Source organism: Ochotona princeps, chromosome 9 (assembly GCF_030435755.1).
Source record: "Ochotona princeps isolate mOchPri1 chromosome 9, mOchPri1.hap1, whole genome shotgun sequence".
NCBI lineage: Eukaryota > Metazoa > Chordata > Mammalia > Lagomorpha > Ochotonidae > Ochotona > Ochotona princeps.
The window spans coordinates 32,692,632-32,717,680 of record NC_080840.1 but is presented as its reverse complement, the minus strand read 5'-3'; the positions used below and the strand labels follow the sequence as shown (position 1 = coordinate 32,717,680).

At 38.9% G+C, this 25,049-nt stretch overlaps 1 protein-coding gene, 1 non-coding gene and 1 pseudogene across 2 annotated transcripts in view; 1 reads left to right on the top strand and 2 right to left on the bottom strand.

The window, feature by feature from the left end:
- The window catches only part of RGS22 (regulator of G protein signaling 22), a 107,192-nt gene that overhangs the window by 48,854 nt on the left and 33,289 nt on the right, over positions 1-25,049 (bottom strand). The window contains exons 8-14 of the mRNA XM_012925611.2: positions 21,954-22,566; positions 20,426-20,587; positions 15,908-16,082; positions 9,853-9,986; positions 8,972-9,086; positions 6,804-6,929; positions 5,591-5,692 (exon numbers count right to left, since the gene is read on the bottom strand). Coding sequence (XP_012781065.2) covers positions 5,591-5,692; positions 6,804-6,929; positions 8,972-9,086; positions 9,853-9,986; positions 15,908-16,082; positions 20,426-20,587; positions 21,954-22,566 — 1,427 coding nt within the window. The remainder of the gene's footprint in view (positions 1-5,590; positions 5,693-6,803; positions 6,930-8,971; positions 9,087-9,852; positions 9,987-15,907; positions 16,083-20,425; positions 20,588-21,953; positions 22,567-25,049) is intronic.
- LOC118757541 (U6 spliceosomal RNA) lies at positions 2,851-2,951 on the top strand (annotated as a pseudogene).
- On the bottom strand, positions 10,229-10,335 carry LOC118757521 (U6 spliceosomal RNA). Its single transcript, XR_004995233.2, has one exon. It is a non-coding gene; the product is annotated as a U6 spliceosomal RNA (small nuclear RNA).

The following is a 25,049-nucleotide window of genomic DNA, read 5'->3' as shown; positions in this document are numbered from 1 at the left end:
AAATAAAATGGAACACTACCATTTGTGTGTGTGTGTGTGTGCGCGCGCGCGTGTGCATGTGAAGGGTTGCCAACAAAAGAGAGATTTATTTTGTGTTGCTTCACACTGCGTGAATCAGACTAAACGTTAGCAGCTTTGCCTCAAAAATGAGAATAAAAAAAATCATTCTCTCACTCCTACAGGTAGTTAAAAAGAGACTGATTACTATTTAAGAAGACAATCAGAAACTGTTATCCTCTTATAAAGAAGGAATTTAATTTTCAACTAAGCTGTTACTATCTGGGGTGTGTCTGTATGTGTGTGTGCACATGCTTTGGCGGGGGCGGCGGGGGTGGCAGTTGTTTTGTTTTAAACATGACTGAAGTTCTTCAGTAATTCCCTCTTTCCCACACTAGAGTGAGCTTTTCAAGCCAAGAACTTTGTCCTAATCATCTTCCTATTCACAGACCATTGCTTGGCACAAAGCAGATTCTCTGTGAATGTCAATAAGTGAAAAACTGAAGAAATACAAGATTTTCAAAACATTGGGCTTTAATGTAGCATATTTTTATTTAAATTGAAGTTTAAAACTCAGAGTAAGTCCTTGTACTGGTTAAGTGAATATCTATTAATTTGGGAGCTACTGTTCTTCCATCTTATTTTCTTTTTTTCAAAGTTATTTCAAAGACACAGTGATGGAAGGGAAGGAGGAAGGAGGGAAGAGGGATAGAGACAGAGAGAGCAGACACCATCTTCTGTCCGTTGTTTCATCCCCCGAAATGGCTGCACTGCCATGGTCCAGGCCAAAGCCAGGAGCCTGGAGCTCCAGTGCTTGGGCTGGCCATCTTTCACTGCTTTCCCAGGTGCGTTAGTAGGGATTTGGGTTAGAAGTGGAACAGATCTAATTGATCGGGATGATATTCTGCCAGCTCTGCCTTCAGACTAGAGATGGTCTCCCCAAGAAACTGTTGAATTTATGTGGACAACAAGATGCTGGACTCTATGCTTGGCATATGTTTGCAACGAAAGAATCTCTACTTAATCTGAACTGTAATACTGCAACAAGGTGGAGGAATCCACCATTGGGGGAGGGCATGGGGAGGGGATGGGGGAATCCCAGAGCCTATGAAACGGTGTCACGTAATGCAACGTAATAGAAAAAAAAAGTGGAGCAGAAAGGATTTGAACTGCTGCTCCGATTGGGTCGCTGATGACACAGGCACTGTAACACCACTCTGTCCCTCGTTCCTCTTGTTTAAATCCCTAGTTGCCTTCCTTATACCCAGAAAATTAACACAACCTAGAGAACAGACCCTAACAATGTTAATATCATTTATTTATCTCATAAAGTACTCCATACAGTACCACTCTATACTACAAAAGTACTTCCACCTTCATTATTTTGGGTGATCCTTCCAAAAGTTCTGTGAGGTAGACTGGAAAGGTAGTACTGTGGCAGAGCTATCAATCAGATCCTTGCGTTTAGTTACAGTACTGTGAGAAAAGAAAAGACATATCCAGACAAATAAAACCCAAGACATTCTCACTACTTGTAGGACCTACTGAAAAAAAAGTATCTAAAAGATATTCTGTACAAATTAAATTCACAGGGGGGAAATGTGATGAAAAGAGCAAAGGGTTTTCTTACAAATAAACTGAAAAAAAGCATCAATAGCTACTGAAACAGTGCATGACTGTTACTTGGACAGTGTCAATACTGAACAAAAATAAATGCAAAATGGGCAAGGTATGATCGAATTAAAGTGTTCTTAAGATCCTTGCATTGTTTGAGAGGAAGATAATGATTAATTTTAGACCTTGGTAATATCAGAGTGTATTATTCAAAATCAGTATGCATACATAATTTTAAAACCAGTATAGGAAATATAACACATATCATTATCCACATTCCACCAAACATAAAATCAAAAGTTATTAAAACCAGTCCATTTGGGACCTGGCGCAGTGGCCTAGTGGCTAAAGTCCTCACAATGAATGCACTGGGATCCCATATGGGTGTCAGTTCTAATCCCAGCAGCTCTACTTCCCATCCAGCTCCCTGCCTATGGCCTGGGAAAAAGCAGTCGAGGACGGCCAAAAGCCTTGGGACCCAGCACCTGCGTGGAAGACCTGGAAGAAGCTCCTAGCTCTTGGCTTCAGATCAGCTCAGCTCTAGCCACTGAAGCTACTTGGGAAGTGAACCAGCAGATAGAAGATCTTTCTCTGTGTCTCTCCTTCTCTCCGTAAATCTGACTTCTCAATAAAAAAAAAAAAATCTTGAAAAAAAAAAAGATTAAACTTAAAAGGAAGAAAATATAGGGGGGGGGGAACTAAAAAGCATGAAGAAAGCCTATGAGACTTAGAGCACCACTAGGGAAACATAATGACATTTGAGTATTACAGAAGAAAAGAAGCAAAAAGGCATGAAACATTCAGTGAAATTATACTTGGAAAATTCCCAAATCCTTGGAAAGCATAGAAATTCAGGTCAAAAACACTCAAAGGATCTCAAACAGCTAAAAAGGTCCTATGTAAGGCATACTGCAGTCAGACTGTCAAAGCACAAGACAAAGAATAAAGTCTAAAACCAACATGAAAAAAGCATCAATTCACTTGTAAGAAAATCCCTGCTAAACTAACAACAGTCTTCTCAGTAGAAACTATTCAGGCCAGGAGAGAATAGGAGAATGCTGTCAATCAAAAATACTATACCTAGCAAAGATAACCTTCAGAAATGAAAGAGAGATCAAATCTTTTCATGACAAGCAAAGACCTAGGGAATTAATTACTGCCAAACTAAGCTTTAAAGAAGCTTAAAGGACACCTACAATAAAAGCAAAAGGATAATTACCATTATGAAAACATACAAAAGTGCTCACTTTGGCAGCATGTATACTGAAACTGGAATGATACAGAGAAGATTAGCATGACCCCTATGCAAGGATGAAAATATACAAAAGCAAAAAATTTACTAGTAAAGCATATGCATAAAAGAAAGAAAAGAAAATCCAATTTTACCAATACAAAAAAACCTACCAAATCACAAGATAAATAAGAAAGGAAGAAACAAATGATTTACAAATCCACCAGGAAAAAATAAAATGACAGGAGTATATAACTACTTATCAGTAATACCCTTGAATGTAAATAGGTTAAATTTCCCAAATTCAAATATCCAGACTGGCTAAATGAATTAAAATGTAAGACTCAATGATATGCTACCAGCAATAAATTCAGTTCATAAAGACACACAGTGAATGAAAGCAAAGCAACAGTGCGGGAGGGGGGTAAAAAAAAGTGGAGGAACAGAAGAAGCAGGAATAGTGTATTTACATCAGATAAAAATTCATTAAGTAAAAACCTGTAAAAATAGATGAAGGCTACCATCAATGGCAACAAGTTCTATTTAACAACAGGAAATAATAATGTAACTACTCGCGCACCTACTGCAATCCTATGTTTATAGCAACACAATTCACAATAGCTAGGATATTAAAACAACCCAGAAGCCCATTAACAGAGGAATAGACAAATTGTGGTATATCTACTCAGTTATAAAAAAGAATGAAATCTTGCCATATGCAACAAAATGGTCTCAGCTGGAAACCATTCTGCTTAGTGAAGTAAGCCAGTCCCACACATTCTCTGTAAAACAGCTAATACATCTACAATGAATTCTGTGTGTGTGTGTGTGTGTGTCTCGCTGTGCACAAAATAACCTCACAGTGAATTAAATATGTAAAAATAAGATCCAAAACTGAAACTACTAGAAGGAAACATAAGGCACATACTATGAGACAGTCATCCAGAAGGGGAAAAAAAGGAGATGTGATTCCAAATTACAACAAAAATTGACAAATCAAATTACAAAAAAAACACTGAGTTTTCAAACAGCAAAGGAAATGATCTACAGCCTGAAAAGAAAACCTTAAGAGCAGAAATTATCTGCAAACTATTCATCTGTCAAGAGATTAAAATCTAGAATATACAAGGAATTCAAATAACTCAGCTGCAAATAAAACAATAATCTGATTTTTTTAAAGGACAGGTAGTTTGAATAGACAACTCTCAGAAGAAAACACACAAACAGCAAACACAAATACGGAAGATGCTCAACACCACTAGTCGTAACAGGGCACTTCCCATCAAAATCACAATGAGATAGTACCTATCTCCAGTGATCCAGCGGATGCAACAGTCTCTCCCCCTTCTCTGTTAAATTTACCTTTCTAAATAATCTTTTTTAAAAATTTAAAAAGGATGGGGAAATAAAAGATGCCCTGGCAAGCAGTCTTAAGAGCTTCAAAGACAGCCTCTTTTATAGATGCATGGAAGTCATGCTGTTACTAATCAAAGTAACTTCACTTCCTTGAGCAGCTGAAGGTTTTTGGAGTGCTCTTTGTAGTCATGAGAACAATTTTAAAAATAACAGATGGTGCTCAAGCACAGAGGGGCAACAGGTTACAGGGGAGGACGACACCCAGAGAATTACAGGTGAAGTATTAACAGCCAGCTGTGTGGTCTCAGACTCAGAAAATAGTCCGGCTCATTAGAGCTATGATTTTCTGATTTTGTGCAGGCAGATCTGGGCTCCGGAGGAGCTGAGGCCGCATCCTCACGCAAGGACGCACAGAGTTCTGCCATGGATTTACAAGGCGGAGGAACGCCAGAGTGGGCGTGCTGGCGGTCACAGCATGCAGCAGGACTCTGATGTCCTGAGGAAGTTTACGAGATGATTAACAAGATTATGCAGTTAGTTTCCTCGGCACTCCTCAATGGCAGGTCCCCTGGAAGGCAGTTATTCCTGAATATCAGCATCATTTAAGCCAACAACAGATAGAGATGCGATAAGCCATTTTCTAAGCTGGCAGAACTCTCTCTATAAAAGATCAGAAGAGCTTAAGTATAAAAACTGGAAAGAAGTCAGCCGGAGTCATAATTCTGCCTCCCTCGCCTTCCTCTCCCCAAAGGAAGCCGCTTGGCCTTCCTTTGCAGAGTGTGTCCTCCGTTTTCTTCCTCTATTTTTTTCCCCTTTCTCCCCTATTTGGCTTTGGGGTGGTCTTAAAACCTTCCTTCCCTTGTTGTCTGAGTGTTGGTTTTATAATGCATGGAGCAAGGAAGCCCAGGAGACTGTCCTGGGTCTCTGTCACGGATGTCGACATCCTTCGTGCCCTGAAACAGGTGTGCAGGCTTGTGCATCCAACCACTGATGCCTGCAGGCAGCTCAGAGAACACTGGTCAATGCTGTGTCTTCTGAGCATTTCAACAAGTCACTAGAAGTCTCTCTCGGGGCTCTATAAAATCACTCACAACCAACCCTAAGAGGTATAAATTTAAAACAAAGATGAGATGTTCTGTATTGGAAAAACAAGTAGTTAGCTACAAAGTAAAAATAAAGCAAACTGAATAAAACAGATAGAACTAAAAACTTATAAATCAGATTACAAAGCAATATTCTGCTGACATTTCAAATAACGAAATTCCATGGCAACACTGTAACTGGTGCTTTTTTGCCTGCAATCCCAGATTTCTCTTGTTTGGGACTTGACAGAAGCTTCATCTCTCTTGGGACTTAGAGCTTCCCATGGAACCAACATTATTTACAACTTACTTGTGCTTGTTTGCATACTTTAAAAGGGTGAAGTGTTTCTTGGTAGAAAAGTTGATGATAAGCCTGTAGGTCAAACCAAAAGTACACACTGTTCTTCCACAACTGCAGATGAAAAAAGTGCGAAGATTATTACCACCCAGTTAAGGCTCTACAAAGCTTTAGTTTCAGATATAAATAATTGCTCAGCTCTTTACTGTTACCATAAATCGTGTTAAGATGGTTTTAATCTTCTATTACAAATTGGCAATATAAAAAATATTTGTTTTAGTATTGTCACTAACACACTACATTTTTACAAGTAATTTTGGTGTTTATCTCCCATGACTGGTCACTTACCTAAATAGTAAGCTTTATAGTTAAGAGTTAAAGAATAACCATATATTTTTGGCATAAAATCAAAATCTGAAGGAATATACACCTTGGCAAATCTATATCATAGCAAAATTATTACTCTAATAATTCAGTCAGTGAGTTTTTCATCTGTGCAAAATGAAAACTGTATTATTTTGGCATTATTTATTGTATTTTCCAGTTGACAGAATCAACAATTAAAGAATCAGTCTATACTAACTCTGAACTTTTCAAAAATTACATTAAAATAAATTTATCTAAAAATAAGTCATTGTTAATACAAGTCAATCCTTGCAGTGTACTTTTCATGGTAATTTTTACAGTATGGCAAGCCAAATAAAATTGTAATTGAGATGTTTTGATTTTTACTAAATATTCATATACATTTTCCTATCAGGTATACAAACTAAACACAAGTATTTGGGTACTGAATAGTTTCAACACTGCTTTTTAAAGAGGTAGCTTCTTTATTTGAAAAGCAATTACAGAGAGAAAAGGTAAAGGACAGGAGTGGGATGAGAGAAGAGGAAGAGAGAGAGAGAGATAATGAAAGAAAGCAAGAGGATCTTCCATGCTGGTTCACTCCCCAGACAGCTGCAGTGGCCAGTAAGGGTTGGGCCAATCTGCAGCCAGGAGCTCCGTGTGGGTCTCCTAGGTTGGTATAAGAGCCCAAGTACTTGGGCCATCTTCTGCTGCAGTCCTAGGCATGTCACCAGGGTGCTGGACCAGAAATGAAGCAGCTGGGACTCGAACTGGCACCCACATAGGATCTAGCATCACCAGCAGCAGCTTAACCACAATGTCAGCCTCCACAACTTATTTTTAAGTGAAGCAAAATTAAAGTTAAATAATTATTTTTTACCTGGTTCCCTGAATGCTCACAGAATTTAGTGAAGAAAAACCCTGCTCTATTTTCTACATACAAAGATTGCAACAAATTTTCCATGTCAAATCCTCCTAAGGCACCGACATCTGAGGTAGTTTTAACCTAGGGAACAAAACCGAAGTCCGTTATCTACCCCAAAACATTGTAATTTTCTTGTGTGTGTGTGTGTGTGTGTGAGAGAGAGAGAGAGAGAGACCAGGTAAACAGAGTTTCATAAATTCTGCCATTTTCTCATTTTCTCACTAAACCATTTTAGATTTGTGCTAATATGTAATTAATGCAATATGTTTGCATGAGACTGCCATAAGGGTTTTTTTATGAAGCCCAATTATAGCAGAATTCGTTCAATTATAAACCAATCTGATTTCAAACTTAATACCGAAGCAACTTTCCAACTTCAATTATTTTCAGATTTCAGAACCAAGTGATACCATTTTAGGAGTCTTCCCAATCTCTGTTGGTGGCCTCTTTCCTACAAATTTACTGTTATTTTAGCCTTGAGGTGCTGCTGTGACAGCTACAAGAGGGTTATAAAAAGAATTATCTTCAAGGCCTCTCTGTGCTTCTCATTAACTGTTCTTAGGGGGGTCCCTCTTGGCACAATCTCACTCCACACAGGTCATGGCCTGCAGAGAGCAAATGGCAGGACAAGTTCTCATAAAACTGCTGTTTACAGCTTCTCTGCAACAGTGCTGGCTGTCCCACTATCATTTTTGGAAGTGCAGAAGACCGGCTATTTCTACAAGCACAGGGTGGCTCCAGAACAAGCAAGGCCATGAGCTCTCTGCTATCTGTTATGCAAAACTCAGAGCTCTTTGCGCTCCCGACACAGGTAGAAGATGAACAACATGGAGTTGAAGCATCTGCCTCGTGCTGTGTCGTAGTTTTCTCTCTGCCTTCCTCTGTGCTTGGTGGCTAAATAAATTCTAAGGTGAGGACTTCATGTTTTTAGGATGATTAACTACCAGCACTGCAAACCCAAAAGAGAAAAAAAGAAATCATTGTTTTAGTAAAAACAAAATTCTAATTAGAAGTAAATGAGATATTGGCTTAGGACAATATAAATGCTTATAAATTATAGCTAAGTGTTGAGATTTTCCTGGCACTGCTGCAGTTTGTACTAGTGATTGTAATCCTCAGTGAATATGAAATTTTTACCTAGAATTAATGCACTGAATCCACACCACCAAGGATTTAATTTCTCCTGGAAATATTCTGGTTTTTATGTATCCCTGAAACATAACATTGAGATTGAACCCCTATAACACAAAGGCAAGACACATCCTCATGTCTGTCTCGTTTAGCCCATGGTATTCTTGTGTGACCTTTATCAAAAGGCCATCTTGCAGGAGGGATCCATCTGGCCTGACGAGGCTCTAAAGAAGGGACTCAAGTTATTTGTTCAATAGCTGAAAACTCTGATGGCTAACCTTATGTGGAGGTGTCTATTTCGGGGAATTTCAGAACTGGGACAGAATGTAACTGCCATCTGCACGTAAACCTTAGATCAACGGAAGCCCACCTGGCCATCATAATTCCCTAGAGAACACAGCATCACTGACCAATCCAAGGAAGGTCATGAGCGCCACTAGTGGTAAGGAGCTGATCACCACCTCTCAGCCCCGACTTCAGTTTACAGGAACCTTCACTCCTAACTCCTGGGGGAGTCCAGGAACTAAGCAGTCTTGCCTGGCTCCTTGCCATGCACTTTGCAAAAAAAAACACCTACTTCCTCTCACCAGCCTGTTGTCAGTAGCTGGCTTTCTGCCCATCAGGTGAGTGGACCTGGTCTGGGGATTCTGTGGCAACACCTTCAACTAGTTTGGGATGCTGTTTGGCAACAAATCAAATCTCATTTTTTACTACATTACAAATTGAATAAAAAGCCTAGAGGATCTTATTTTGTGTCTGAAGTTGCATCATACCCAAAGTGGAACACAGTTCTAGTAATCAATAGTCTAAAGCAGTCACAATACAATAAGAAGAAACAGAGGAAATTCTTTTGTACATATCTTATAGCCTGAAAATAATAATAACAAGTGTTGTTTAGAAAATAGTAAGGCAAGTCAATAAAAACTCTCTGTAATTAGGAAACACTGGTAAACTAATTAAGAATCAGGTTCTCTGTCCTTAAAATACTTCACCTTTTGTTCCTCTGTGTAAGTATATTTTCTTTCCAGCTGGGGTTTCAGGCATTCAGAAATGTCAGTGAAAGATGTCAAACGGACAACCTTGCTGCTTTTCAACATGGGCTTTGACCTGGATGACAGAGATGAGAACTTGCAGATCAACAAATTAATTTTGTGCACTTTCACTATCTTACGAGTGCTTCTGAGTGATTAGTAATGAACAACCAGTATCACTCATTCCAGCCTGAAGAAGTGATTGAGAAAATGAGGTCTAGTTATACACAAAGACAGCACTCAAAATCACTGCTGGTTTAAACGAAATCAAGGGTGCATGTGATAGATGACAAAGTAACCAAGATGGATCATAAATACTACAAGAATGTAAGAGTAAGAAGTCTGTTTTGTTTGCTGAAAAAAAAGAAATGAGATTTTTTTTCTGAAACAGTAATAGAATACATATTCCTGTATAAATCTTTGTGGAGGAGAGGGATTTTTTTTTTAGATAAGCACAGAGAGGACAAAAAATGTAGATAGGAGGGAAAATCCTTCTTTAAAAGGCAGCAAAGTTAATGTGCTCAGAGTATGAAGACACCAATAGTTGACTGCACACTCAATGTCACATACCATACATTATGCTATATTTAATCCACACAAGAAGTAGAACTCTTAGGGAACTACACAGGTACTTCGGTGTGAGCTAATTCCTTGAAGACTAGGCTTCGACTCCTAATTCACACAGTAGGCAGGTGAGGGACAAGTCTCTACTGCACATCAATGAGAAAAAAGAGCCCATGTAAAAATACCCATGCATTAGTTTTAAACTTTTAATTTTAAAAAATTCTCCAAAAATTTTACCACAGCCAAAAAGCACTTTAAACACAGAGAGATGCACCTACCCTTTCTCGGCCACATCATCCTTAGAAGAAGCTGGGTACGAAGACACGCGCTTCAGGGATTTCTGTGTTATAGATTTTACTCTAAGTGATTTCTTGGAAGATTTTGGGGGTTGAAATAAATTGGATTCCTCTTTCTAGAAAGCAGAAAAATAATGAACAAATTAAAAAAAAAAACAGGAGACTACAGGATACATACTTGTTTTTTTTTTCTTTGTTTTTTTTTTTTTATTATTAATTACATTGCATTATGTGACACAGTTTTATAGGTACTGGGATTCTCCCCACCCCTCCCCAAACCCTCCCCCCATGGTGGATTCCTCCACCTTGTTGCACAACCACAGTTCAAGTTCAGTTGAGATTCTTTCATTGCAAGCATAAAAATATGGAACACTTCACGAATTTGCGTGTCATCCTTGCGCAGGGGCCATGCTAATCTTCTCTGTATTGTTCCAATTTTAGTATATGTGCTGCCGAAGCGAGCACTACATGCTTGTTTTGATCACAGGAGGATTTCTTCCCTCACTGTACCTCCTTGTGAAACCTCTTCTACCTAGTGAAACCAAAATATCTTTGGTCCATAAACTATACATATATATTCAAATAATTATTAATTTTCATTTTGATTTGAAAGAATTTCAGACAGAAAGAAACAAAGGTTAATGTTTCATCCAATGGTCCAACTCCCCAAATGCCCTCAATAGCCATAATTGAGCCAGATGAAGCCTGGATTGAGGAACTTCACGCAGGTCTTCCACATGGATGGCAGGGTCTCTAGTCCTTGGACCATCTTCTGCTGCCTCCTGGGCATAGAGTAACTGGGACTCAACCCAGGCACTCCAATACAGGTACCCCAGGAAGCAACTTAAATCCTGTGCTAAATGCCCACCCAGGGGTTTCTACCTGTTTAAAAAACTAAAAAAAAAGTTTATTTATTTGAAAGGCAGAGTTACAGGGAGAGAGGGAGATCTTCCGTCTGCTGGTTTACTCCCCAAATGACTGCAACAGCCAGGGTTGGAGCAAGCTGAAGCTGGGAGGCAGAAGCTTTATCCGGTTCTCCCACTTGGGTCAGAGAGACCCAGTGGCATCAAAGGCAGGTCAGCCCACTATGCCACAACGCTGGCCCTTGGGCCTCTATCTTAATGACACAGTTTTCTTCCATTTTTGGATGTTTTGTTTTCATAGTTATTTTCCCCATTTTTAAAAAGTTCTTTATAATAAAAGTTAAAAATTTAAATCCAGACTATAAAATGTTACATAAATTTTTCTTAAAAGATCAAAAAGCATTCAAAAAACAAATATTAAAGTGAAGGAGAAAGAAGTTATTATGAGTATGAAATATATAAAATATAACTGTATGGTACTTCAAAATAGTAGCTATGGAAGCGATGACACACACGCAGAAATACTGATGAAGCTAAAAGAAATAATTAAAACATAAGATTATTTGCATTAAAACAATAGATTCACAATAAGAGTTTTCAAAAAGAAAGTCAGCAGTTTTCTAGTAGGCGAAATCAGAAATGATGTCTCTTTCCCTAATTTCAAACGTACAATAGTTTATTCTATTGATAATTTGAAAAACGAGCATAAAAACATTTTTAATATGTCAACTTCTACTACAGTGTATTCTTTGTTGAAAAGCAAGGACTAGATTCCTGATGTTTATTATTAAAAACAAGAAATAAAATAATATATATATGTTATGCACCTAGTAACTAGTAATAATTAGTAAATATTTCTATAAACAATCAGTTACTTAAATAAGTTCTATGTGAAACTTCCTAAGGACTATGACTCAGGTCTGTTTTATTAATTCAGAACACAGGATAACACCAAACAGTCAACAAATGAGAGGTACTGCAGAAGACTGGGCTTACAATTTAAAGATATCACACCAAAAAGTCAGAATGAAAGAGAAAATAAAATCGTGATCACCTGCTCTGGGAGAAGTTGGATTAGCAAGATGAAACAGTACTGAGATCTGCTTCATGAAATTGTGAATATGCTGAACACTACTGAACTGTATGTACACTTCAAATGATGATCAGAAAATGTGCTTTTTTAAAAAAATTAACTTATTTGAAACAACTCCAGAGAAAAAAGGGAGTGCCTTCCAGAGCTAGAAAGAGAGAGAGGCCTTCCATCCTCTGGTTCATTCCCCAGATGACCGCATGACCAACGCTGGACCAGGCCGAAGCCAGGAGCCAGGAGTGCCTTCCGGGTCTCCCACCAGGATGGCAGGGCTCAAGCATGCGAGCCATCTCTTGCTGTTTTTCCTAGGCCATCAAAATTGGAGAGGCCATAATACCAGCAATTTTATCTGGGTTTTTTTTTTTAACCACATAATAAAAGTACCTTAAAATCAGACAAAAACTTTCTTTATAAATATATCACAACTAGAGAAAGGCTTAAGCTACAGTTTCGGACTTGCAGCCTTGAGAAAGCTGAAACAGTAGTCCAAAGTAACTGACTATGACGGGTGGTGGTAGTGGGATTGGAACTAAACAAAAGGAAGTGGCAGAACTGACCGGAAGGTGCTGTAAAGCAACTGCCACACATGATAATGATGGTGTTTCCCACAAAATACATTTGTCAAATTTTGCAAAACTTGACACCAAAAAGGGTGAATTTTACTATATATATGAATCACACCTTAACGTTTTAATGAGGAAAAAAAGGGGGGGTTGAGTTCTACTCTTTAGGGTGTTTTCTGTCAGGGAGAGAGACCAAAATGAGTTGTCCAAGTTGGAAGCCTCAATGACAACATGGCAGTGACCCTCAGGAAGCCAGAGGAAGGTGAGAAGACATCTTTATACTACTTTTCCTTCACAAGCTCATTCCCCACTCCTTGAGCATTGTTCTCTTCATTAACTGTATCTCTGATTTTTTCCTACTCTTCTACCCACTTTTCAGTCTGATAATGTTCTTTGCACAAACATTTATGTTACCAGATGGCATGCTCCCTGTACCACACATCCAAGAGGTATGTTAACTGAATGACTGGTTAATCAGGAGTGGCCTACAGAAAACACTACAAAGAGGGCAGCTATGTATCCTAAGGCACTGCAGAGGAAACCCTCCACAAAGTGAAGAGGCAACCAGCAGAGTGGGAGAAAATACCTGAAAATTAGTAACAGATAAAGCATTAATATCCAGGATCTATAAAGAGCTCAAGAAACTCAACAACAACAAAATAAGCAATCCAGTTAAGAAATGGTCAAAGGACATGAACAGGCATCTTTCCCCCAAAGGATAAAATACAAATGGCCAACAGACACATGAAAAATAATGGTAAGCTCATCTGCCAACAGGGAAACACAAATAAAAACCACTATGAGGTTTTACCTTGTCCCAGTTAGAATGGCTATCATTTAAACATCAGAAAACAGTAAACGCTGGTGAGGAAGTGGAGGAAAAAGGCACCCTTACATTCTCACTGTTGGTAGGAATGGAGACGAGTACAACCATTATGTAAGACAGCAGAGAGATTCCACAAGGATCTGAAACAGGCCTACCACATGACCCCCCCATCCCACTACTGGGAACATAACCAAATGAGTTATCTGCACACCCATGTTCATGGCAGCTTTGTACAACTTAGCTACAACATGGAATCAACCCTAGATGTATACCAGCTGATGACTAGATAAGGAAAATGTATAATCTCTCTCTCTCACATGCACAACCCCTATGGACTACTACTCAGTCATATAAAAGAATGAAATCCTGTCTTTTGCAACAATATGGATGGAACTGGAAACCATTATGTTTAGTGAAACAAGCCAATCTCCAAAAGACAAGTATCATATATATTTCTTCTACTATGTGGCAGCTAATATAAAATACAAAAAAACAAGGTATAGTATTGAAACAGACATCTTGGGAGGCAAGCCAATTTCCAAAAGACAATATCATACATGTTTTTCTGCTATGTGGCAAGTTAATATAAAGTTTTTAAAAAGTGTAGGAATGAAATAGACATCTTGGGATATGATTGTTGTTTATAGCCCTTGTCTGTACTCGCATGGGAATGGTGAACTTCATATTTTTTTATTTGTTGAATATTATGGTTAGTGGTGAAGTAAGCCTGTGATCATTGAGGAAGTTGAAATTATGTCTTTGCAAGAATTAAAGAAACAAACTAAAGGAATAAAGGAAGGAGGATGAGGGAGAGAAGGGAGATGAAAGCATGCTTTTCGTTTTAGACCTGTACCTATGAAACAAATGAAATCTGCTTTCTTTATATTAATAATATTTTTACATGCCGAAGCTCAGAGTAGGTGTGTGATTAAATCACAGCTGGGAGCACCTATATCTCACGGTGGAGTGCCTGGTTAGAGACCTAGCTATTCTGCTGCCAACCTAGCTTTCTTCCAATACATACCTGAGTTCCTGCTCCCCACCTGGGAAGCTGCACTGGGTTCTGGGCTCCTAATTTCAGCCTGACACAACTAATGGGGGCATGTGGGCATGTGGGCAGTGAGCCGACAGATGGAAGATCTCTTTCTGTCTGTTTCTTTCAAATGAATGAATGAATAGCAGAGGGACACACATTTCTACCGTATAAAATTAATTAAATCATCTTTGGGAACTTACCTTTTTGTGCAACTTTATTATTCGAAAGAATGCTCACTACTTCTAATTTTACTATTTCTACTTCCCATTCATTTATTCTAATCGTATTTACTGAACAACTATTATGTGCTAGGCACTGATCTAGGCACTGGAGATAAACAGTTAACAAAGTTTCTCATACTCTAGGAGAAGGCAAGACAATAAACAGATAAATCATGCATATGATTTAGGCATGATTCTAGTTATGTATAAATCATGTCATAAATACAATAAAGCAAAGGGCACAGATAATGGTGAATAAGATGTGTGCTTTATAGAGGAACCCAGGATTTCTCTGATGAAGAGATGCTTGAGCAGACATCCAAAGGTGTAGAAGCCTGTGGGATATGCCAGGTATCCTCTGGAGAAAAAAAGTGCTTCAGGCAAGGGAAACAGCAAGTGCAAAGCCTGGGGATTTCTGTTCCTTGTGTTCAAAAAGAGAACAAAGAGTCTAGTGTGACTGAGGTAGAGTAAATTAGAGAAGAGAGGGAGGAAATGAGGTAATGAGGTCGGGGTTAACACTGAATTCTACAGCTGTGTAAAGATGTGGGGAGGAGGGTTATTTGAGAGAGAAAGGGCCACTGGAGAATTCTGAGCAAGCAAGGAACATGGGCATGTATTAAATTTTTAAATTAAATTTTTATTTTATTGTTGAACAATTTATTCGAGAGGCAGAGAAAAAGAAAAGAATTCCTAAGCACTGTTCCACTTCCCAGACGTCCACCACAGCCATGGTTGAACCAGGCTGAAGCAGGGAGCTGAGTCCGGGTTTCCCATGTGGGTGGCAGCAATCCAGTAATTCCGTCCCTGCTGCCTCCCAGGATCTGTATTAGCAGAAAGGCAGAGTCAAGAGCCAGAACCAGACCTCTAATGTGGAAGTAGGTGTCTTAAACGGCATTTTAACTGCTAGGCCAAATGCATGCCCCATGTGGTTGTGTGTGTGTTGTTCTTCTTGTTGTTTTTATTAATGTTCATTTATTTATTTGAAATGTAGCATTAGAGAGACAGAGGAATGTTTTCATCTGCTGGTTCACTTCCCAAGTGGCAATGTCTGGGGCTAGTCCAGGCACAGACAGAAGCCTGGAACTCCACCTGGGTCTTCCATACAGCTGGCAGGGGCCCAAAGTGCTTGAGCCATCTACCACTGCCTCCCCAGGCACATTAGCAGGGAATAGCCAGGATGCCAGCATCACAGGCAGTGGCTTAACGGGCTATGTCATGCTGCTGCCCCCGCCATTCCACATACTGTTAAAGTTTCACTTTGGCTGCCTTGTGGAGCAGACTCTAAGTTTCCTTATTTCTTAATTGCTGCACCATGTACACTAGCATTAACAAGGTTGTTATTATGAAACTTACATATATATGTATCTGAACACTGTATGTGTATTGAACTCCAGTATGCCAAGGCAATAGAGATCAAAGAATCAGTTGCACACCTTACCTGGACCTCAGGAATCTGTGGAATACAAGATTTAGGTCTCAAAGGCAAGAGTGTTGCCATCTGTGGAAAGGGGTCAACATCCTTTCTTGGCTTCTCCTGCCGGAGGTGCCAGAATTTCAATTTCGCATTCACATATTTTGTTGAGGATGAATGCGTGACACAGAATCTTGGTGCCCTGTTTGTTGGGGAAAAAAAAAGTCAAAATTAAACTACACAATAAGCTTCAAACTTCAAAAAATACAAATTATGCAAAAGGTGTACTAAAAGTCATCACTCTTACCCTTTTCCTTTTCTAACCATTTCTCTTTTTCTACTGCCTACCCTTAAGAATTAGTTTCTAAAATATGTCAGCTGCCTACAATCCCATTCACTAATACAAAACTCAATATACATTAGTGGAAAAATCATAAAAATAATATGTAAATTATTAGCTGCTACATAAGAAAAATCTATATATTTAGTCATGAGGAAATTTTTGAAGCAACTTATAGCTTCCAGTAAAATGAATATTAAATTTGTGATCATTTCAATGCATTTTAAATTTATAGTACTAGACAAACATGAATGAAATTAACATTTAAATATGAAGTTTTACATGCTTAAGTTTGCTGCTCAAATTTATATGGTTGCTATTCACATTACCTATTTCAAGTCTTAAGTTTAAAGGTAGAAATTATTTTTGTGTCAATTTACATAAACAAAAGATCAACACTACTGCCAGAAATTAGATGGCTATCCTGTGCTCAAGCTGCAGGGTTACTTTTGGACATACGGTCAACTCCAGCTCTCTGGCCTGTTGATAAGTGCTTCTTGGAAGCACGCTTTCTACTCCTGACACCCCAGCTCAAGGACCAATTCCTGTATTTCAGGGTCTGGTAGAAAACTGTTTCCATTTAAAATAAGAAGGCAGCAGCTCTCTCCTGGAAGTGGAAGAAAATCTACAGTCCATACTGGTTCAGGATCAGAAGGTACCTTACACAGAACTGAGTGGCCCCACTAGCCTGTATTTCAGAACATACTCATGGACTGAGAAACATCCAACATCACATCCTACTTGCATGTCAACCAGTAAGTAGACATATCCACAAGACCCTTAACAAACACACCCTACAAGTCATGGCCAGAAATTTCTAGGTGCTTCAGGTTTCTGACGGGCATCATTATATTTGTGTGACTCCGCAAGCCCCAGGCACCCTTACCATTTTCATTTTACGTTCTACATCATGTGTCTCCCTGACTTGTGGAAACATACAAAACACAAAAAACGTAATGCATATGAACAAACTGCCACTTTGAGGTTTGATTATTGCTTACTGCACTTGTCTAGATGGGGGTTAGCAGTTTTTCTGAGTATGACTTGTTGGACTCTTTCTTTGGTGGAGGGTTAGGCTTGTGGTTGGAAAATAAAATGAAATTATAAAATTAAAAAGAAAAATAAGAAGGAGGCAGCAGGGTGGGGTGTGGGTAAGAGGGAGGATAGAGTGGGAAGTATCCTTAGGCTCTTAAATCTGTATATCTGAAATACATAAACCTTGTTCACCTTATAAAAATTTATAACTTCAACTTTAAAAGGAACAAGCTGTTGATATGTGTACTCAAACAGATCTCAAGAGAATTATACTGAATTCAGAGAGCCAATGCAAAAGATTACAAATTGTATAATTTCATTGATTATTGATTTCTAGGAGTTGGGATGGGAGTTAAAGAAAAAGAAGACAGGCAGGTAGGTATATTAATAAGAGAAAAGTACAAGAGATGAGACGGGCATTGTGGGGTGGTGGGTTAAGTCACTACTTGTGATGCTGGCTGATTCTCAAATTCCCTGATACTCAAATTCCAATACAGCTGCCTGCTAATGTCCCTGGGAAAGCAACAGAAATGGCCTATATGCATTCCAAAACAACTGCCTGCCAACGTGCCTGGAAAAACAACAGAAGATGGCCCACACACTTGGGTCCCTACATTCATGTGGGAGACCCAGAAGAAGCTCCTGGCTCCTTGCTTCTGACATGGCCCAGCTCCAGCTGTTACAGCCATTTGGGGAGCAAGCCATCTGATAAACGATCTCTCGCTGTTTCTCCCTTTTTCTCTGTAACTCTTTCAAATAAATCCTTTTAAAAATAATTTGTACTGATATTTCACCATTTTATAGGCTACCCTTCTAAAATATACTTTTTATTTGAAATGCAGATTTAGAGAGAGAAGAGACAGAGAGAGCTTCCCTCTGCTGCTTCGCCCCTCAAATGGCCACAACAGCTGATTGGCACTTCATCTTAGCCAAAAGGTCAAGAAGTGATAGTTGAGTCCAACCTGCAGCCAGGAAGCAGGAGCTTCCTCCAGGTCTTCCTCTTGGGAGCAGGGGCCTAAGGTTTTCAGGCATCCTCTGCTGCTTTCCCAGATCATAGTAGGGAGCAGGCTCAGAAGTGGAATAGCCAGGACACAAACCGTTGCCGTATGGGATGCTAGAGCCACAGCAGATGCTGGACTGAATAAAATAAACCTTTTTAGTGTACAAGAGATGCCTGTGCCAAAGCAATTGCTGTCTGACCTGATTGTGGTGGGAAACGCATGAATCTATAATGTGATAAAACAACTAAGAACGAAACAAATTGCATAACTTAAAAAGTAAATAAATAAAAGCTGCTTCTACTGCTAGCTAATGTTTGATTAAGTTGGATGACACACACATAGGCACTCACTATAGTACAATTTATACCATTCTAAATGGCTTTAGATGTTTTAGAATAAGATTTTTTAAAGGAAAAAAAAAAAAAGAACAATACTGTCTCTATATACAGGAAAACACACAGCCGGTAAGTAACCTGGAATAACTAGATGAAACAGAACACCAGAGAAGAGGGCAGGAACACATCACGGCAATTTTATTTGTAAACTGAAGGAATGAGAATGTCATGCCGAAAGCTTTGCGGTAACCCTAATAGCTTTACAGCAGAGAGTTGACAAAACCAGCTGTGTTAGTCACAATAGACAGCTCACTGGTCCCCCAATGGCACACATTTTCTTCACTGTTCCGTTCTCTTCCTTGCTTCAACCCCTCGAGCACCAGGTAAATCATGACCTCTTCTCTATACCATACATTCATCACAATTCTTAATATTCTAATTTCATGACATGGAAACGACCCAGATGCTTGCCAAAAGATGAATGAATAAATAAGCTGTGACACATCTACTTCATGGAACACTACTCAGCCAGGAAAAAGAAGAAATTCTACCATTTACAGCAAAATGCTTCCAATTGGAGACTATTAGGCTCAGTGAAATAAGGCAATCCCAAAAGGACACATATCATAAGCTCACTCTGTTACAAGGCAACATTCATGCAAAAATACAAAATAAACAGACATAAAGGTAAACAACTATATGTATAAATTATTATAGATGAACTGTATAATGGAAACTTGCATGCTGGGAAGTGAAGATAAGTTGCAGTCTGCATCTCTGCCCCCAAATAAAAGGTGGACTCCTAATGAAACAGTTAAATACATGATACTCAGTAATATGGTACTGGATTTTCTCTTTGTCCATACCTGTAATGTCATGATGCACATAAACAGCAGATTGTTCAATTTGTAACTGTTACTAAAGGACTACAATACTGTAATAACATTGGGAGAAAGAGTGGGAGGGGAAAGTGGAGAGGGGAAAGAGGGAGATCTGGGGGGAATCCCTGCACCTACAACACTGTATCATGAAAAATAATAAAAATAATTTCAAAAAATTGTTTTAAAAAATATTTTTGAAATTTTACATATATATATATATACACACACACACACACACACACACACTAATTTCATGTGAAGTTCCCCTCACCAGACGATGACCTAGGTTTTGCCACATCTCCTTAGCATGGTATTTAACCTATATAACCTCAAAACTGTTTATTAAAATGATAAATCTCTAATTCTGTCTACACACACACATACACATGTTCTTACCATATCCCAATTTGATGGGATGAAGTTAGGTATAGCATGTGCTCACAAAATTAAAATGGAAATTATATGCTAGCTTGACTCAATGGATTTAAAATCACCTGAATATCCAAATCATCTAAATGCTAAATACTTTAAGGAGAGTCAAAATAAACTAATCCTGTCATTTTAAATTTTCAAGAATCATGTACACCCACAAGACAATAAAGTTTAATTCATTGCTAGCCTAAGAAAATTGAGAGCAGGGCTGGCGCTGTGGCAGAGTGGATTAGGCCACTACCTGCAATGTTGGCACCCCATTTGGGCACTGGTTTGAATCCCGATCACTCTACTTCTGATCTGTGCCCTGCTAACGTGCCTTGGAAAGCAGCAGAAAACAGTCCAAAATTATTGAGCCCCTACCCCAATATGGGAGATCAGGACGAAGCTCCTGACTTCTGACTTCGGCCTGACCCAGCCCTGGGCTTTACGGACCATTTGAGGAGTGACCCAGCAGATGGAAAACTCTGGTTTTCTAATAACTGAATCTAAATGACTTTAATTCACATTCTTTTTCTTACCAATACAGAAGCAAAGGTTTCAGAACCTCACACTGAATGTTTTTTAAATGCTCTCCAGTCCACTGAGCTCCATCTGAAAGTTTAAATTTTGATAAGACTTCTGCGGAAAGGTAGTAATCACCACTGCTCACCAGGTAGCACTTTTTCATCTTCTCAAGATGTCTAGAATAAAACACATACTCACATAGGCACATACATGGATTCAACAGGTATAGAATGTTTATTACGTAAGTATTACATTATCTGAAAGCCAATACTGAGTTACAGGGGCACCAAACACTTTTTGTGCAAACTATTTCTCACAGTTATAGGAACAGAAAAAGTTATTGATGGTAGGCCAAATAATGGCCTTACAAAGCAGTCTAGACTCGAATGACCTTACATGGCAGAGAGACTCCAGCGACAGGATTACGTTAAAGAGTTTCATTTGGGCGGCCCCCATGTAATTACAAGGATCCCTCTAAGATGCAGGGTCAGAGCCACAGAGCAAAGGTCAGAGGTCCAAAAGCAGAGAAGACCTTTGGGGCTAGCTGTGAAAGCTGAAGAACAGAGCATTAACCAAGCAAGCCAGGTAATGGATTCCTGCCAAAAGCCTTCTGATCTCCAGAACTTACCAAGTAAATAAATAAAGCTTAGCTCCTTTAAGCCAGTAAACTCGTTCTAACACTACATGACAAAAACAGGGCGACATGACAGATTCTGGCAAGCCTACCTAGGTTACTTTCAGGTGGCTTCCCTGATACATCTTGAAGAGTGGCAATGACCTTTTTACCCCTAACTAATCAAGTCATGCTTCCTAGTTGACCGCACGCTGTCTCGTGCTCTTAGAACCTGGTGTAACCAGAGCTCTATGATCTGAATGCAGTCACACCACTGGGATAACCCAGTAGGTGACAGATACATAAAATCGCAATGAGAACTGTAATTTTTACCATAACTGATACGCTTTGGAGCAGTAGAAACCAGAGAAGGACTTTCCTACAGAAGGAAATCCTTGAGGTTCTTAGATTTACAGTCACTAAAATACTCGGAGCTGGATAAAAGAAGTCTGGAAGCCCAGTGGGCCACCAGGGCACAGAGAGACTCATCAAGTATTCAGCTAAATGACATCTCATCAAAGAATGGGACATCTGCTAACAAAGCAGGCAGCTGGGAACAGCAGGTGCTTATGCTGGCCGAAAGTATCTATGTTAGGCTAGTATGGTTATCTGACTGGTAAATTATCTTATAAAAATTCCACATCATTAGTCGCTTACAGAAATAAAAAATGGTTTGATTTACAAGCAATTCTAGAAACTATGGGAAGAAGAAACACGCAAGTCCAAATAATTGGTATTTTCAGTATCTGAAATCTATGAAATCAGAAAATACTGAAACCAATATGAAATAAAATAAAATGTATTAATATCAACTTCAAAAGTATAAATTGTATTTTGACACTTATTTCAGGATTTCTACCTGGGCCTAAATAACCCACACTAGTATTTTATAATTGAAAAACATATATATATTGAAAAAATAGAAATACCTATGAAGTCTTCCAGGGTCCTTAAGAACTTTTAACCTCTCAATATCCATCCACAACCACCAATATCTCTCTCCTAGTGTGCCTTTTATAAATTTCTTAAATCTTTCAAACTCCTTTCTATTGCCAATGTCGTAAGCTCTGTGAGAAATACACCAGTCCGCCCTGCTCTCTGGTCCAATGCTCTCATTCTTTGAACTTAAGCTCGCCCGTTCTAGCATTTCTTCCGACCTTTCCTTGACAGCTTGAACTGGTGGACTGTGAACACTGTAGTCAAAGAGAAACTCATAATAGTCCTCAAATACCACTTGTGTTACTTTGTTGAAGTTTACAAAGTCTGGGCTTTCTGATAAAGGCTCTCCAGTAATGCGCTGAATGGCCGTTTTCAAAATAAATTGTATGTAGGCCTTCAAAAATTCTTCACATGTTGAGAAATACAAGGTCAAGCTGTCATCAGCATCCTGCTGCCGTTCCAGGTACACTCTCAGAAGAGCTTGAGAAGGGGTGTCTTGGAGAGATACGGATCCCTCTTCTTCAGATTCTGAAATTAACTTAGCAGCTTTAGATGGGCCCTTTTTTGTCCTGGGGTGAACTCCATCATCAAAAATTAAACTCTCTGCATTAAATCATAAAAGGTATTTGGTTAGACCTAAGTATGAAACTTTAATTATTAGTTCCTATGAAGCCAGGAAGCCTTCCAAAGAAATCTAAGGAAAATCTGGAACTAAACCAGTGCAGGGGGTGGGGGTTCGGGGGTAACAACTAACAGGGATTAACCTCATCTTCCTGAAAGAGAAGGGTGATAAACTAAATATCTGACATTCTTAACACTAAGGATATTTAAAAAGACATTATACACGTTTAAAAGGTATTTCACACTGATATGGAATCTCAATATTTAAGGGTCAATTATGTTAAGGTTATTAAACATGTCTATTAAATGATTATACCTGTGGTAATATTTTATATTATATGATAAAGATTTTTATCACAGATGATATCATAAGTGAACAGATAAGTACTGGAATTAATACCAGCATTTTTAGGAAAGTCAATATTCTATCTGAAATATTCAAATGTTGGGGCCAGCACTGTGGTGCAGTAGGCAAAGCTGCCACTTACAGAACCAGTATACCATATGGGCACTGGTTCATGGCCTGGCTGCTCCACTTATGATCCAGCTCCCTGTTAATGTTCCTAGGAAAGAAGAATTGTCTCAAATCTGAAAGTCTCAAGTGCTTGCACCCACATGGAAGATAAGGATGCAATTCCTGGCTACTGGCTTTGGCATGGACCAGCCCTGACGACTGTGGACACTGGGTTGTGAATCGTGGATGGAAGATCTATTTGTCTATCTCCCTCTCTCTGTGTAACTCTGTCTTTGAAATAAATAAATCTCTTTATAAAATACTATCAAGCCTATAGTCAATCACTGGAAAATTATAATATAGCAGGTTGGGCATCTCTTCCCAAGATGCTGCATGGGAAACCTGCATCCTCAAATCCTGGCTCTCCTCCTGATTCAAGCTTCCTGCCAGTGCACACTGAGGGACACATAAGGTGATGACTCAAACACTCAAGTCCCCACCAGTCAAATAGGAGATCTGAGTTCCCATATCCAGGCTTCACCCTGGCCCAGTCCCAGCTGTTGGCATTTTGGGACTGAGATAGATGGGACATCTCACTATGTCAGCTTCTCATTCTCTGACATTCAGATCAATACACCAAAGTTTTACTATAGCAGAAGTCGAGAGACTATTGTAAACCTGTGAATGGAAACTGGGCATACAACAGGCCCCACAAATTCAAAGGGATGAATGTGGTAAAGGGTTAGCCAGTCGCTCCCCACCTACTGTACTCCTTTTCGTCCTGTTTAGCTTTTTTCCTCTAATTTTCTATTACAACCTTTGGGCAAAACAGCAAGCAACTTATAAATCCAGCTATTCCTCAGATGGCTTTCTCTTTATCTTGATTCAGTTTCGATACTAGAGAACTGTTACTTCTCCTCCCTCGAGGCTGCTTTACTTTAAAGGAATCACATCAAGTCAAATCAAATCTAGGGGTTTTTTGTTTCTCTAGGAATAATATATGTAATCATTCCATTTCCGGATGATTGCTTCTATTGTCATAGAAGTTTCATGTCACCCACAGGAGCTCCCACGGTAGAAATGTGTTCATTTTCCAAGGTGAAAAGGATATGATGTTATGTAAAACATGTTATTTTATGTATATTATGTTATATGTTGTGTATAAACTAAAACTGAATTGACAATGAAGTGATCACAGAAGATGGTTAAGAAATTGCAATTGTTTTTAACATACTGGTTACTCAATACTATAACTATTAGTTACACAACGAAGTTAATTGTTGCTGAGGGTATGTTGGAGCCTTTAATTGATCGGGTTGATAATTGATGGTTCTGCCCTCGGACCAGACAGGGTCTCCCCAGGAAGCTGAGGAACTAGATTGGACTATAAGATGTTGGACTCTATGCTTAGTTTATGCTTGCAAAGAGGAACTCTCAACTGTACTTGATCAGTGGATATGCAACAAGGTAGAATATTCCGCATGGGGGGAGGGCGGGGGGAGGGGTGGGGTGATTCCCAGTTCCAACGAAACTGTATCACATAATACAATGTAATCAATGAATTTAAAAAAATATAAAAATAAAATAAAATTTAGAATGGAACAAAAAAGTAGTTTGAACTTAAAAGCAGAAGGGAAACTGCATCTTCAGTAATAAGCATTTCCTTTGAAGACAGAAACTCTGCACCCACTCTATTCTAAAGGAAATTTATGAGAGGAAATAAAGACAGACATTTATTGGCTACATGTTCATTATGAAGCACTAAGCCAGGAATGTTCTATACATTTAGTAGGCATCACATTCTAATCCTGCAAGTGAGAAAAGCAAGTTTTCACAAAGCCAAATAGTTAGTCAAAGATCACACAGCTAATAAGCATCAGAATTGGGTTCCAAATCCATCCCTTTTTCCTTATGCCGAGCTGTCCCTCAAAAAATAAGATGGATTGGGGCAGATAATCTTCTCCCCTACAATGATAAAGACAGACTTAAAAAAGAGTTCTCAAATCATTCT